The sequence below is a fragment of the Ailuropoda melanoleuca genome, chromosome 1 (assembly GCF_002007445.2).
Source record: "Ailuropoda melanoleuca isolate Jingjing chromosome 1, ASM200744v2, whole genome shotgun sequence".
NCBI classification, from domain to species: Eukaryota; Metazoa; Chordata; class Mammalia; order Carnivora; family Ursidae; genus Ailuropoda; species Ailuropoda melanoleuca.
The window spans coordinates 186,423,628-186,440,032 of NC_048218.1; the positions used below are offsets into that span (position 1 = coordinate 186,423,628).

At 40.5% G+C, this 16,405-nt stretch overlaps 1 protein-coding gene across 1 annotated transcript in view; it reads right to left on the reverse strand.

Annotated features, from left to right (window-relative positions):
- The window catches only part of GPR37 (G protein-coupled receptor 37), a 17,863-nt gene extending 1,464 nt beyond the window's left edge, over positions 1–16,399 (reverse strand). Inside the window, exon 1 of the mRNA XM_002926179.4 lies at positions 14,573–16,399. Within this exon, the coding sequence (XP_002926225.1) occupies positions 14,573–15,598 (1,026 nt within the window). The 5' untranslated portion in view covers positions 15,599–16,399. The remainder of the gene's footprint in view (positions 1–14,572) is intronic.
- Between the last annotated feature and the right edge of the window lie 6 nt (positions 16,400–16,405).

Genomic DNA, 16,405 nt, shown 5'->3' on the forward strand with positions numbered 1-16,405 from the left:
TTAAATAAAGAGAATGAGGGTAGAAGGTAAAATGTGCATGAGGTTTAAGATGAAACAGAAGACTAAAAACTCTGTAGGTGGGAAAGATGTTTGGGGGTGTACCCTAGGCTCTCGGGTATGTGCATTCACTCTCCTCTGTCTGCTAGTGGGAATGTTTAAGAAGCACAGCTATAGGTCATGCCTTGGCAAAGGGACAAGGAAACATATATATAACGTTCCTGTCTAATTTTTTAGAACTCAAAGGGATCATGTTGAGAAAAGGAAAACCATTTGTCATAACAAGTTTGACACTCAACACATTAGTTGTTTATCTGCTACATTCAAGCTGTCACTCTTCCCAGAGTGATGGCAACTTGCCTTGCAGATTCTATGAGAGTTCTAATGTCAAATGTTCTCCCCTTTTTCACACACTAAACATTAGTCAGTGTCTACTGGTTCCACTATGGAAAATAAGGACATTGCATCTATGCCCTGACTATTCTCATAACTCTTAGTGGAGATAGTCTGAAAATGAGATATAATGAGGGCTTAAGTGTATGAAAAGCAAAACTGAAGAAAAAGTATGACTCACAATCTAGATCAGGGCAGATCAAGATGACATGGTTGAGCTTATAACAACAATTCTTGTACAAATTCTTCAGAAAGTTTCCCATAAATACCAGTATAAGAAATATCCATCCAATATGACTTCCATAAAAAGTCATCTCTCCATATACTTTTTTTTAAGATTTTTATTTATTTATTTATCTGAGAGAGAGATCACGAGTGGGGAGGAGGGGCAGAGGGAGAGGGAGAAGCAGACTCCCCACTGAGCAGGGAGCCCACCTCGGGGCTCACTAGATCCCAGGACCCTGGGATTATAACCTGAGCCAAAGGCAGATGCTTAACTGAATGAGCCACCCAGGGGGCCCTCCATACACCTTTTTAAAATTAACTTCCAAATTAATGAATTGTTGACCTTGATGGAAATTTATTTTCCCTCTATGCCAGAGATTCAAAATAATTCTAAAATTGAGGTCCACACTATGCAACTGTCTTAAGATCAGATTATTACTTTTCTTAATGTCAGTAACTGCCACACTTTGCATGGAAATCTGAGGACTGGCTATTCTCGAAAGGTCTGCATCAAAAGTTTGATTTAGAAATTGCAGTATTTTATTTTATGGGTTTTTGAAACTTCACATTTATATATTTTTCAAATATTTTGATTCATTTTTCTCTAAGATTGTAAAACAAAACAGAAAAATCCTCAATCTATCAAATGTGCACAAAATCCTCAGCAAGGCTTTCTGTGCCATCTTCACTAACGCAAATCTTTGTATGTGTCTCCCTGTCACCCACATATCCGGAGTCAGTCCACAAATAACAAAGCTACAGAGCTTTATGCCGTGCATTCTATTAAAATTATGAATAACATTTGTACTGAAGGATAGCTTGGTAAGACAAAAATACTGGAGAATCTGATGAGAGGCAATCCCTTAGAGGCTTGGCACATCCATTTCTTCGTAGTTTTCAATCATTATTTACAAAGAACACACAACACTAAAGAGGTAGCATCTTCTCCCCCGATTAATCTCCTTAATTTTAAACACAGATATTTAAAATCTGAACCAGGGGCACCTGGATGGTTCAGTCGGTTAAGCATCTGCTTTTGGCTCAGGTCATGATCCCAGGGTCCTGGAATCGAGCCCACATTGGGCTCCCTACTCAGCGGGGAGTATGCTTCTCCCTCTGCCCTTCCCCCTGCTCATTCTCTCTCTCTCTCTCAAATAAATAAATAAAATAAAATCTTAAATCTGGACCAGTTACCACAAGAGCTAGCTNGCTCAGCGGGGAGTATGCTTCTCCCTCTGCCCTTCCCCCTGCTCATTCTCTCTCTCTCTCTCTCAAATAAATAAATAAAATAAAATCTTAAATCTGGACCAGTTACCACAAGAGCTAGCTAGCATTTGTGTACCTAACTCACAGTCTGTTACAAAGCATTTCATGAGAGGGAATAGCCAATGAATGTGGGTGGACATGTATTAAGACGGGTGTGTTAGTCTGCCTCTCCTTAGATATTTATAAACTGTGCTGCACATCCACTTTTAATTAGAAGCTGTTTGCTGCCTCAAAAAGCAAAAAATATTTTCTAGGTTCTGTATATTTCATCGCATACGATAACAAAAGCCAGGGCAAATTTTAAGCAAGATTTACATGTGCTCCAACTTTCCCTTGGGAATTCTACACTGTACTTTATTTGAAGATGCTCAGCTCTTCAGCCGTGTTCCCAAAAGCTTTCGGACTGAGCACCAAATATATCTGAAAGAACACATTTGATCCGTAGTCCTCTTGACAAATCACAGGTTGAGGGAAGCTTCCTAGCTTTCATACACGCATTGCAGGCGGCTCCAGTACCCAGCTTCCTATTGTCAAATTGTACTTCTGTCTGATAGTGTTCTCCTCAGTTAGGAACCGGCCTGAGGCAGGAAGGTCACAAGAGCTGGGGCCTCCGAGGAAAAATGCTGCCCCAAATGCAGATAGCGCTTACTACATAGTTGCCAACAGCAACCGCAGCCCAAAGGCCAGTCCTAGATATCTCCTCCCTCCTGCTGCTGCCTGCAGTGCTATGACTTCAGATAGTTTTCTGTTAATTCACTTCTGCTCTTGATTTTATGATGTGAAAAGCAAGAAAGGTACAAAGCTCCTGCTCAGTACTTTATAGAAGGCTTTAAACATTCGTAAAGAATCAGCCTCAGAAATTAATTGATAATGGGGCACCTGGGTGGCACAGCGGTTAAGCGTCTGCCTTCAGCTCAGGGCGTGATCCTGACGTTATGGGATTGAGCCCCACATCAGGCTCCTCCATTATGAGCCTGCTTCTTCCTCTCCCACTCCCCCTGCTTGTGTTCCCTCTCTCACTGGCTGTCTCTATCTCTGTCAAATAAATAAATAAAATCTAAAAAAAAAATTAATTGATAAAAATCATCTGAATCATGGGTGGTGGGCTAATTTCTGCTTTCTCCGACATAAAATCTATCCATGCAATTAAAATTGCTAAACGTTGGGGTAACATGAAAAGATTTCAATCACAATTTTTAAATATATTTGTTTACTTACAGCTCATTGGAAATTCTACCAAGATAAATGGTGCAATTCTATGCAATTATAAAACTGTGTCATAAATGCTGGATCTTCTGCATGTAATGGCCATATCTGNTGGGGTAACATGAAAAGATTTCAATCACAATTTTTAAATATATTTGTTTACTTACAGCTCATTGGAAATTCTACCAAGAAAAATGGTGCAATTCTATGCAATTATAAAACTGTGTCATAAATGCTGGATCTTCTGCATGTAATGGCCATATCTGATTGCTAAAATTCAATGTCACTAAGGAATTTGCTCTTGGGAGTAAAACTGGTAAGGGGTAGTTTTTTTGTTTGTTTTTTTTTTTTTGTTTTTTTTGAAGCAACGTCCGGAGAAATGGAATGAGTAAGATGCAATCTCCTCCTAATTAAACTGCAATGGGAGAAATAATGAATGTCAACAAAAGCAGAACTGTAAACACTTCTAATAGACAAGACTATTAATTTTGAGAATCAAGATCAGAGGAAAGCTGGAGGCAGAAATTTTTAACTATTTGGGAAAATGAGGTAATGGAGCATTTTGAGGGTGTTGGCATCAAAATATACAAGCAAAGAGAATCAAAATAAACAACTCTAAAATCTTTTCCGTCATCCCACGATGTTCCGCTCATCTCTGTATCCCGGAGGAACAACAGTACAGCGCCTTCAGCTCCTCCCCAGGCCACATCCAGAGCCGTGAGGCTCCTGGCAGCCTTGGCCACGCGCAGCACTGCTTCAAGGCATGGGATGGGCAGACCTGAGTGCTCAGGTGGGACAGCAGCAGCTGTGGTGCCGAAGTATTCTTCCCACTGTTCAAGTTCCAGTTCAGTACAAACATGAGGCCATGAGAAAACCGGGGCCATCATATTCACTCTGTGCTACATTAAATTCCCGTTCACTCAACATGATGGTAAGAAAGAACACATGGATGCTTTATGAGAAATAGTAAGGATCTTGGCAGGAAGAGCCTGAGTTATTGTCTTAGCTGTTGCTCCATTTTCCAGAAGCTTACTGCAGACAAATAAATCATTTTTTTAAGTATTATATTTTTAATTTTTTAGAGAGAGAGAGAGAGATGGATGGTGGGGAAGGGGCAGAGGGGGAGAGAGAGAGAGAATCTCAAGCAGGCTCCACACCTAGCGTGGAGCCTGATGCAGGGCTGCATCTCACGACCGTGAGATCAGTACCTGAGCGGAAATCAAGAGTTGTTCGCTTAACTGACTGAGCCCCCCAGGCGCCCCATACGAAACCATTTTGAATGAGAGTAAGTTATGAAGGTACAACTCTACCAAATACATGGTATCTTTTGCTAACCTTTCTGATATAAATCAGTGATAACAATGATGGGGAGGGAAGACCAATGTACTTCCAAGTGAAATTTCTTTCATATGAAATTGAGTCAACATACTTTAGGTACAGTGATGTGCCAGGAATACACTGATTTTTATAAAATAGAGAAATTTCTAACCAAAAGTCATGACAACTGTACTCTAGCCTAACTTATATTTTACCTCGAAAAGATGTTTAAGTACATCTATTTCTGTGCTGTCCTTTGTATACCAGTAACTCACAAAACAAGGGCATTATTGTTAAGAAAACCCATTCATTTGGACCATGAATGATAATCTATTATGAGTCTGTGGTTACAGCCCTAACAATCAGTCAGGAAAAAAGCAGGAGGAGCACAGGGTAGAGTTTCCTTTGAAACTCTAAATGGCTTGAGCTTGTATGCCTTTGGCTTCCTCTTGCATTTTCCATAATCCTTATCCTTGCAGCACTTCAGGGCAACTTTTCCAGGAAAGAGACACTTCTTTGATCACCAGTGAGGAGAGCATGTTTATCAGAGCCTCTGCTGTGAATAAGATGGCCTTTATCAAAAGGTCTTCATTTCAGAATGCATGCAAGTCATGAGACTATAGTAGTAACACACTTCCATTAGTGTTTCCGAACCAAAACAGAGCAAGTGGGAGAGATTTGCCTCACCCCTTACAAACATGCATGGATCTCTAAAATGAAATAAAGCTATTTACAGCCACTCTTCCACAGTCAAAGAGAAGGCTTCTTCCCTTTATCAAAATTACTGAGATTTAATCTGACACACCCAGCTATCATAAATATCCATTTATTTCAATGATACCCAACATATTTCATCTATATTTGATTCCCAATGTCATGGAAAAACAAAATATTTTGAAGGCATCAGCTGTCATTATAGTCTGATTCTTCACCTTCCAGTCCCTCTTGCTTCAGCTTGGTAACATGCTCTTCCTTATTTTAAAAACAACTGAGACAATTTAAAAGCTAACATATCATCCCCAAACTTGTGTTGATTTTAAAATTCTTTCTTTACCTTTATAGTCCGACCTTGACATAAAGTTTCCTACCAGTTGTGACATCTGACCTCTCTAGCACAGTATTTCTTTTGCAGTTAAAAAAAAATTACTACAACTTGTCTAAAACATTATAATTTGGTTATAAATATGTCAATGCTCACTAGTATAAAAAATACCAATGAAGCAAGATTAACATCATTTGTCCTAAGAGGGAAGCAATCTATTGAAATCAACAGATCTTAAGGAATCTATTTATTCTCAATAATTAGTATTTATCCCAAGCCCACAGTCCTTGGTATTCTTGTAAAGTTTCTCACCAATCTTAAAGTGACCTGGAATTTCTGTTGTTCACCTAGGGGTTCTGATGAGTTTCCAAAGAACAGCAATAAATTTTCACCAATTTTCCTTCGTTCTTAATGACATTAGTTTGCATGATGGTAAACCTAAACTAAAAACACATTCCTCATTCATTTGTGGTTGGGTAATTATGATTTGAATGACACCAAAAAACAACTTTTAAGACAAAATTTCTCTGCTCTTAACCCAAATTCCACCCTTGGTAGTCTATTAAGGAAGTACTTTTTCTTCATTCAATCCTCCTATAAAAGGCACATATCTCTAAATCTCACATCTTTCTGTAAGTGAGTTAACAGGTGCTTTACCCATACATGAGAGATTTGAACCAAGGACAAGACAATGAAGGTAGGAGGAAAGGCCCGCAGGGTGGGGAGTCATGAGCAGGAAGTAGAAAATGGCAGCCCTGAGCACATACACCTAATGAAAATGACTCATTCCAGTTCTGGATCAAATCGGTGACCCTGGCCGTGTTAATGCTATAACCATTCAAGTGTGCTGACAAATAACACGTAAAACTGTCATAAATTCACAAACCAAAAGTATTCTGTCTCAGGAATAAGCCTGGCACTGCGATTATATCCTGTGTTTCATAGAGGTTTTATGGAAAGTATGTATATCTACTTTTCAAATAGAGAGACCCCATATTTGAGGCTGCAGCAACCCCATTCTCCATTCTACCTTGAAATTGTAGATGAGATCATCTCCTCTGGCACAAAGAACATCATTCTAATTTGGATACTTACGAGTTAGTGGCAACAAGGTTGAGTTAATTATTGGACTTTGGCAGGTCAATTCTTGGGAAGTAAAAGGACCAGAGGATCCCCAGAGGGTGGGAGCAGAGTGCAATGCCAGAGACAGATCTCACTGCAGAGCAGCCCACACACGGTCCACACCCCAGACACTGATCCCTGTGCTTCCGATGTGACACTGTTAAATCTAGTAAAGAGCTAGTGAAGGCGGAACATTCTGTTAAGGTCCATGCAGCATAAGGGTAAAAAGCAAGATAGATAGACCCTCACCTATTCAGCCTGGGAATCATAAACCCAGATCTATTTTGCTTGTTTCCTTTTTGCTGTTGAAGGATGCTTTGTTGATATAACCAGATACCTTGGCAGTCCTTGAGAACTTAGGATAAGCACTCTGATTCTGTGATTGAAAGATTAATCCAATTTTGAGAAAGCCCATTCTTTATGCTTCCCTTTCTATAACAGGGTCTAAGGTATCTATAATAGGGTCTAATGTGTCTCCTTTGTCAGCCTTTCTTCCTAAGTTCTCTAAAGTCAATTTTTTCTTTTTTAAAGATTTTATTTATGTATTTGAGAGAGAGAGAGAGCATGAAAGAGAGATAGAGAGAGCACAAGCAAGGGGAGGGGCAGAGGGAGAGAGAGAAGTAGGCTCCCCACTGAGCAGAGAGTCTGATGCGGTGCTCCATCCCTGGACCCTGGGATCAGGACTTGAGCTGAAGGCAGATGTTTAACCAACTGAGCCACCCAGGCGCCCCTCTAAGGTCAAATTAAATAACAGGTACATTTCTGAGATTTTCAGAAGAAAAGAACTCAATTTAATGTACTATTATTACACTGTTAAATGAACCATTCATTTAAGTAAAATTTTTAAAATTTGATTTACCTAATTCCTCAGGGCTAATAAGGACTAATAATTCCAAAGCAAAGATGGTTATCTCAGGCATTGCATTCTAAATAGTAATTTAGAATTCTATGTTCCAAATGAGATTTCTAAGGCTATCCTATCTGCCAAATTATCCTGCCAATGATTCTTATGGGCTTCCTACCCCACAAAAGGTTGAGAAAACAGGAAAGCAAGAATTAAAAGATTTTCATACTTGTATCTTTTCACCATAGATCTAGGCTGTATAGAATTTATGAAGACTAATAATAAAAATATGATAGACAAAGAATTAGAGTGAGCACAGTTTTCACTTGAATTTGTCCATCTTTGGTCCTAACTCAGTACAACTGTGAGCTGACTCATTCTAGGACCCATTCCTAACCTTCCATAATACCTTATTTTAACTTCTAGTATAGTGCTCATTACTCTGTAGAACATTACTTTACTTCTCCATAACTTTAAAAGCAATAATGCCTCTATGTTATTCATCTCTGGATGTTTTCCCCCCCTTTTCTCCCACTCCTTCAACTCCCCATGCCCACCTAACATTATACCCAACACAGCAGAAAAGCCCATTAAATGTTTGATGAATAAATGGATAGTAAATGAATGAATGAATGATGACATATATGGAAAAGGATTATAGAAAATAATGAATTATTCAAACTGTTCTTTAACCAGTTATTAGGTGCTGCTGTTTTATATATAATCCTTCCAAGCTGAATGCCAACAAGTATCTCTAGAAGAGAAGTAAAGAAAAAAACATTTCTGTGTCTACTTCACTGACAAGCTTTAGAAAAGAACAGCATTCTCAGCATAATCACTAGTTAAGGAAATTATTTAAATTTCACATTTGAATATCATAAAACTTTTATTTCTTGTATAGAACCCAAATTCAGTAAACTTCACCATACACTGTTCATAAATGGCATTATAAATAAGAGCTTATTCTATAACTTTTTAAATCTTCTCTGCAAAAGTCATCAGCTAAATATTTTTACTTGCATGGGAATGTAGGAAATGATTATAAAGGGATTAAAGGGAAGTCATAAAATATTTGTGGAGCACCATTCACATACACTGAGCTTATTTTCCCTGAGAATATTATTCGTGACTTTCAAATTGCTCATAAAACTGTATGTCTGCACTTACAAGTCCATCAGAATACCTAATGGTTAATGCACAACTCAAGCAAACTTACCATCTGTCATGATAAATGTACTATTACTTGAATGGAGGGGTTGTAGGGAAATCTGTGTGGCATCGCATACCTGTACGGTAAATCATCTTCAGCTTCCAGGACCCTTCCTTTTTTACCTGTCAGTGCTAACTACAATCTAAGGTAATTAAAGAGCCATTTATTTCACTCAGTTTAAAACCAGCATTTCTAAAGCCATTGGAGAATCTGGCTCTTTTTATCACAAAAGGTTGTAGGTCTCTCACAAATCATCCCTGGTCCAGAGGCTCTGGGGAGATGCATTTCCTTTACCCATCCTTCACCCTCATGCAGGAATCTTGTATCCCAGTAAAATAAAAATACAGTTAGGGGTGCCTGGGTGGCTCAGTCGGTTAAGTATCGGACTCTTGATTTCAGCTCAGGTCACGATCTCAGGGTTGTGAGATCGAGGCCCGCCTCAGGCTCTGTGCTGGGCATGGAGCCTGCTTCAAATTCTCTCCTCCTCTGCCTCTGCCCCTCCCTCATTCAGAACTTCCAGTTAACATCCAAACAGATAAATATTTAGTGGTGGACCTGCATCAGGTGATACACTGACTCTGGCTGGCTTTCATCAAGTAATGAGCAAACATCTGTTCCAGTTGCCACATTTAGTGCCTGAATTATTTGGCTTTAATCATTTGTTAGATCCTTAAAGGAATAGTGTGATAGGGAACTCCTTGCCAATCTCCTATTGCAGTCTACACCCAGACCTCCATATCTATCCATCTCTCTCCTTCCCTCTTCCCTACCCCTTTCTTTCCACATTCAACTATCACTTTGAGGATAGATCTGTTTGTTTTTTGTTTTTTTTTTTTTCTGGTGACTATCTGATAAACCAGTTGAAAATGATGTGTCTATTAGGATGGCTGCCATCCATCCCCTCAGATTCTCTTCTCTCCTATCCCTTTTTCCTACCATCATCTGCCCTTGATCCTTAAGGGACTTACCACTAGGCTACAAAGGCATCAGAATCCTGGAACAGAAAGAGAGAAGTTACCAACTACAACATTTCCCAGTATATTCCCACTCATAGCAACATTAAATATGATAAAACTACTTTCTAGCAACAGACCCTGGAAGCTGGCTACTCTCCTCAAGCCTTATGCCAACAAATTGAAATAAAACAAGTGTTGAATATAAATTGCAAAGATATGTAATTTCTACTAAAGAAACGCCTCCTATATTTCTACACAAACCCAACCCTCCCCAAAATTCCACTATCTCCGTAAGATTATGCTAATACTAAAGTTGTAGGAAAAAAAAAAAACTATGGTAGAAGAAAAGAAGGCAGAAAGGAAGATAGGAGAGAAAAATTGAGAAAATTTCTGAAGATTAATAAAATTAACTGTGGTATAGCTACTATGGAAAATAGAATGGAGATTACTGAAAAATTTAAAGTGCTGCCTGGGGGGCTCAGTTGGTTAAGCATCTGCCTTCAGCTCAGGTCATGATCCCAGTCCTGGGATCGAACCCCACATCAGGCTCCCTGCTCAGTGGAGAGCCTGCTTCTTCCTCTCCCTCTGCTACTCCCCCTGCTTGTGCTCTCTTTCTCGCAAATAAATAAATAAAATCTTTTAAAAAATTAAAAATAGAATTATCATATGATCTAGCAATTCCACTTTTGGGTGTTTATCTGAAGAACATGAAAACACTAACTTGAAAAGATATATGCAACCCTATGCTCATTGTAGCATGATTTGCAATAGCCAAGATATGGAAACAACCCAAGTGCCCACGGATGGATGGATGGATGAATGGATGAAAAAAAGGTGGTGGATACACTGGAATATTATTCAGTCGGAAAAAAGAATGAAATCTTGCTATTCGTAACAACATAGATGGACCTCGAGGCTTTTGCTGAATGAAATAAATCAGATGCGGAAAGACAAATACCATATGATCTCACTTATATATGGAATCTAACACACACACACACACACACACACTAAAAAACCTAAAACAAAAAAACTAAGCTCATAGATACAGAGAAGAGATTGGTAGTTGCTAGAGGCTGGGGGTTCTTGAAGGGTATCAAAAGATCAAGTTTTCAATCATAAAATGAGTCATGAGGATGTAATGTACAACGTGGTGACTATAGTTAACAATACCGTATTACATATTTGGAAGTTGTTAAGAAAGAAAGTAGATTTTAAAAGTTTTCATCATAGGAAAAAAGAATGTTGTAAATATGTAAGGTGACAGATACTAACTAGAGTTATTGTGGTCACTTCACAATTATACAGATATTGAATCATACTCTCTCGTACACCTGAAACTAATATAATGTTACATGTCAATTATACCTCAATAAAAAATAAAAATTAATTGTGAATAAAATTTTAAAATAACTAAGAAATATTAAAAAATAATAACACTGGAAAAGATGAAACAGATTACTATCAAAAAGGTCACTCATACATTACAAATCAATAATAAGATGTGTGGTTAAAAAAAAAAAAAGAAAAGCCAACAAATAAATACAAGTAAAAAGTGAAGAGAAGGTAAAATCTAGATCATAAGAGGGGATAAAATGACAAATAATTTTTAGAAGTCTTGTGGTCAAGAAGAAAAAGATTTGGTGGGGGAAGATTTTTGAGAAAGTTTAAACGAATATAATTATTTACAGTGTCTTTTACCAATCTAAAACAATTCATGATTTTAAGAATATAAAATGTAACCTACATAGCTTAATTTGATCACTAAAATAATCATCTTTGACACATTAAAAAGTGCAATTGACTCAGATGATTGCAGTTTTTAAAAATTTAATGAACTACCAACTCTGGAACTTACAGGTAATTTACAAGAAACAAGATGAAACTTAAGAATATAAAAAGCTATAAATTTCATCCTATAGCAAATGATGTTAACTGGGCTTATTTTTTCCCCTACCCCCGTTGGATATAAATGTCTTTTTAAAAAGATGCCAAGGAGCAGACCTAAAAAAGAAAACAGTCATTGGACATTCTGGCCTCATAGATGTTTGTCAAATAAGAAAATTTGAGACAAAGAGTCTGGCTGCCACTGACTGGGTATATATGCTTCAGATGATCACTTCTCCCTGGGTCTCATGTTTCATCTTTAAAACCAGGGGGTTGGATCAGAGTGCCATCTGGTTCTAATTTAACCTGGTAATTCAAAAGCTACTAGTGCAGGTTGTGGCTTCCCACCAAGATTGCCTCCCCACAAAATTCTTTCAGGCATGAGGTGCTGATTCCCGGACTGCTGGGATTGTTGGTGGTTGGTGGCTCTCAGCGGCATCCCTCTCTAGGAATTGCCCTTCAGAGAGATCCACCCAGATTGGGGTTATGCCCCTCCTTCCTGGGAGCAACTTCCATCCAGTGACCGGTCCCTTAGGAGACATAAAGTCTGGGCTGTTTTCCCTCAATTCAGGACACCGGGCAAGGCCCTCCAGCCCTGGAGCTCCCCGTGGTGTCAGCTGAGGTCTCTGGCGTTGGATCACAGTTCAACTTCTCCCTCTGCCCAATCCCGCCTCCTTCAGTCCCTATTAGGTGTTGAACCTGAGCACATGCCCCAGTAAACTTCCTGCAAAGCAAATCTGCGCATTTGGGTTTGTTCTTTCCGGAAGCTGACATGGAACAGGCACTAAATCTCCCTTACTTCTGTGAAAATAATAGTGCCTCCTAGAGGCAGAAAATGTTTTATTTTGAAATTTGGACTATTTCCTGTTATCATCAGGAATTACAGAACTGATACCACTATCCAATAATTATTTTCAAAAACATACTAATGCATTATAAAATTATTTCAGAAGAATAGGATAGGAATTTAGAAACACATCTTAAGATTTTCATTCATTACTTTAACAGTGAAAATGTATATTACAGTCTAATTTTTAAAGAAAAAGATGAGTAAAATCCCCCCCCCAAACTTTGCTTCTCTGGGGAAAACAAAGTCTAGTACTAATAACTAAAAAAAAATAGGGCTATAAAGAAGGGGTGGAAAATACAGAAAGCAAAAAATAACAATAGTTGTTTTAATAATAAAAAAGGTAAGAAATATTCTTAAGGAGCAGAGAATTACATTTAAAAATGAAATAAAAATGAAAATATGCATTTAAAAAAATTCTTAGAGCTAGAGAGAAAGAAAATTAAAAGACATACATGATAAATGCCACCACTCAAACTCATTGGTCTCATAAAGTAACCAAAGTTTTTATATTCTGTTCTGAATTTGGATGGGATTCCTTTCTTTTAAAGTGTTTTTTTTAAGAATTGGGTAACTTTTTTTTCTTTCCCCAGTTTCTTTTTTCTGTCCTCTTTATATTGTTTTTTCCTCTAATGTACAAAGGCTTCATCATGCCCAGTGTATTTTAGACAAGCCAATACACTTTTGTGTCACTGGGGGTAACTCTCCTGTTCACTTTATAGTTCACTTTTGTCTCATTCTTGCATATGTCAATTTCTTCTGCATTATTCAAGCACATAATCAGAGAACACTTAAATCTTGACCTTGAAAAGGCAATTGATAGACACATTTCTCTTACATAAATTCAACTACCTCCCCTGCAACTCAAAAACGAACTGTCTACCAAATAAATTAGATATTTCAGAGCTACTTGGATCCTGGCAACAAAAGAAATCCTAGGTCTTGGTAAAGTAGCAACAGCTGATTTAGCCAGCATGGAATGATTCTGCATCTGATCCCTGCCAGGATAACAGAGGGTCTTATTTACTGTCTCTTCCCCTGGTTCTTCTAAGTAGGTACTGTTTTCTGTTTACTTATTCCTTAGCTTTAGGCCCTGGGACAATGTTGAACATAGTGTCACTGGCTCTGCTGCCAGACAGGATCAGGGGCTCTGGAATATTTACAGTTTCCCTTCTTCTGCTTCCATAAATGAAATGGGCAGTCTGAATGGAGGAAATCAAGCGCCAGCTGGCTAAAAACACAACTGGCAACAAAGCACTTGGGCTCCTTCCAAGAGCTGGTGTTTAAAGAGAGGCCATTTAAAGAGCAAATTCCAACTATCATAATAACGGTTCAGGACACTAGCTGTAAGATGGAACAATAAAATTTTACTCAGCAATATTTTTGTTGCCAAAGTTTGGAACCTATTATATGGCCCCTTCTTAAGAATTTTTTCTAGTCTTAGTCAATCACTTAAAATAGCCAATCCATTATACCCTAACAAATGACAAGTATATATTATATACTTTGAGTGTATATATATATATATACACACACACACATATAGGTATATGTCTATGTATATATATGAATTCTGTGCCACAATGGCCAAAGTGTTATTTTTGCTTAAGCTCATTCATACAAAATAAATAAAACTGTTACGAAATTGAGAAGAAAAAGGAGAGAAATAAGAAATGACATAAGAATTAGATGGGATGGAATGGCAGACAGCCAAAGGACGCTTAAACTAATTTGGGAGGTTATTAATATATCATGAAGCCAACTGACAGAAAGCAGATTTCCTTTGCTAAATAAAATAGTATTTCCATTTTGATATTTAAGAAAAATTCAATAATCTTCTTGGGGGAAAATCATGTTGGAGTACTACTCAATAAACAAGACATGGTTTTTGTTGTTGCTGCTGAGTTCCGGTAATGACAACCATAGACTGGCTATTTACTAACCCTAAAATCCCTGATAGGTGCCAAATCAGAAATATATATAAATGCCATATTCAGCGAGATAAATTTAAAATGTAAACAATTCTAAACATGATGAGATCATAATTATTTCACGATCCAGGAGCAGATGAGTTTGAAGGTGAGCAAACACAGCTGCCTCTCTCTCTTTCTCAATGATTGACAAGAGTAATGGAGGAGGGGCCCAGAAAAAAAAAGTAAAGGGGTTCAGCAGCTAGGTAAGTGCGTGGCGCAGCAGTTCTGATGCTATAAATCCCAGAAATGGATAAAGCCAGTAGTTTGAGACCCCTGCAAGGCATTACCTCGATATAGGGCACAATCTTGCAAGAGAAGTCCTCCAGCAGCCACTTCTTCGTCAGCTCGTGAAAGATGACGAGCGGAAGGCAGAAGAAGATGATGAGAAAGTCCCAGAAGGCCAGGTTGGCCAAGAGGGAATTGGAGATGCTCCGCATGTAGTAGTTGTGACACACGATACACATCACCGCCAGGTTGCCAATGATGCCAGTGCCGAAGATCACCACAGACAAACACATAACTGCGTAGGCTCCGTATGACTCCTGGGTCAGCGGGTAGAAGGGGTTCTTTAGTCGCAAGGGCCGGTTTGTGCTGTTCCCCCGGCGGGAACCCCCGCGTTCGTGGACCCCTTCTCCCGAGGACCCATTCTGGGCCAGCGCCCTACCAGGGGGTGCGATCGTCCTCCCTTCGTGACCCGACGGTCCATGGACCATCTTGGGTGGGGTGTCGTGGTGGGAACCCTGGAGTTTCCCGCCTCTCCTTCGCCAGTAATAAAGGTCGCTGGCTCCGGGTTCTGTCCTCACACTCTGCTCCTGGCTATGCCCAGAAATGCCAGCGCCTCTGGGACCCTTCTCTTTCCCCTCTGAGGTCTGAAGGAAGAGTTGGAGAGCCGGGGGGCTTCCTCTCCCCAAAGTTCCAGGGGGCTCCTGACCCCGGGCACCTTTCCACCTCCAGGCTCCAGACAGCCTGGCTGGAGGTCCCGAGGGTTCTGCGGCCAAAGCCTCCGCCCCTCTTCCCGCACCTGGGTCACCGCCCCGGGCTGCCCTTAGGTCCCACAAGGGCGCCGCGCGCGCCGCTGCCTCCTGCTCCTCCTCCTTGGGCGCACGAGTTAGCAGAAGGTCTCCTGCAGAATTTCCCAGTCCCCACGCGTCCCTGCTGCGACGCTGGCTCAGTGCAGGTGAACAGTTTTCCCCCAGGCAAGTTTCGTTCCTGGGCGAAGAAGCGGACTGGAGGGCAGGAGAGGCAGAAACCTTGAGCAGTAGCAGAAGCAGAAGCCGCAAGGTGCGGGCGAGAGGCGTGCCCGGGGCCCGCATGGCTCGGTGAGGGCGCACCCGGTAGCCGCGGCTCCTGGTTAGGACCGACACCTGCTGCCTAAGTTGCTGCTGAGAGTTAGACACATGTTACAACTCACCCCCGCCCCGGCAGTGGGGGACGGGAGATTACAGGGAGCTTTGGGGGATGGGTCTTGGGTCACAAACCCTCCCCCTCTACAATCCTTCCTCTTTTGGCTTTCCGTGCATTTCTCAGCCAAATCCAACCCGAGCGCAGCGTATCTCCAAGGTTCAGAGAGGGAATTGCTGCTCCCGGTGGCTGACCTTGAAAAGTTGCAACCAACACCTGACTGTTGATTAATGTTGCGACTGGGAGAAGCCCGGACCAAGCCCCACGTTCCTCCCTGCCTTTGGGTGGTTGCCTTCTTGGTAACAGTTGCTCTGCCTATTTACATCCTTCCCATACCGCTTTATCCAGTTGGTAACAGTTGCTCTGCCTTTCTACACCCTTTCAATACCGCTTTATCCAGTTGTAAGCCGAGGTCGCTAAAGGGAGAGAAAAACAAGTTGCCCTTCTTCAGATGACTGGCAGCCACAATCCCGCTCCCGGCTCTCTGGAAACAGGTTGCAAACAGCCAGACGCCGCGCAGATGCGCCACGGAAACTTGCCCCACCTAACCCCAGCGACTTGCGAGGCTACTGCTGCCGAGGAGAAGCGGGATTCCAAACCCGCGGCCACTGTCAAAGTTGCTTCTCCTCCTGCTCAAAGTTGACCAGGGGGCGGCGCGGGCTGCTGGGCGGCGTGTCTTCGCGGACAAGGGAATCGGTGGTGGGGGTGGGGAGGGCGGG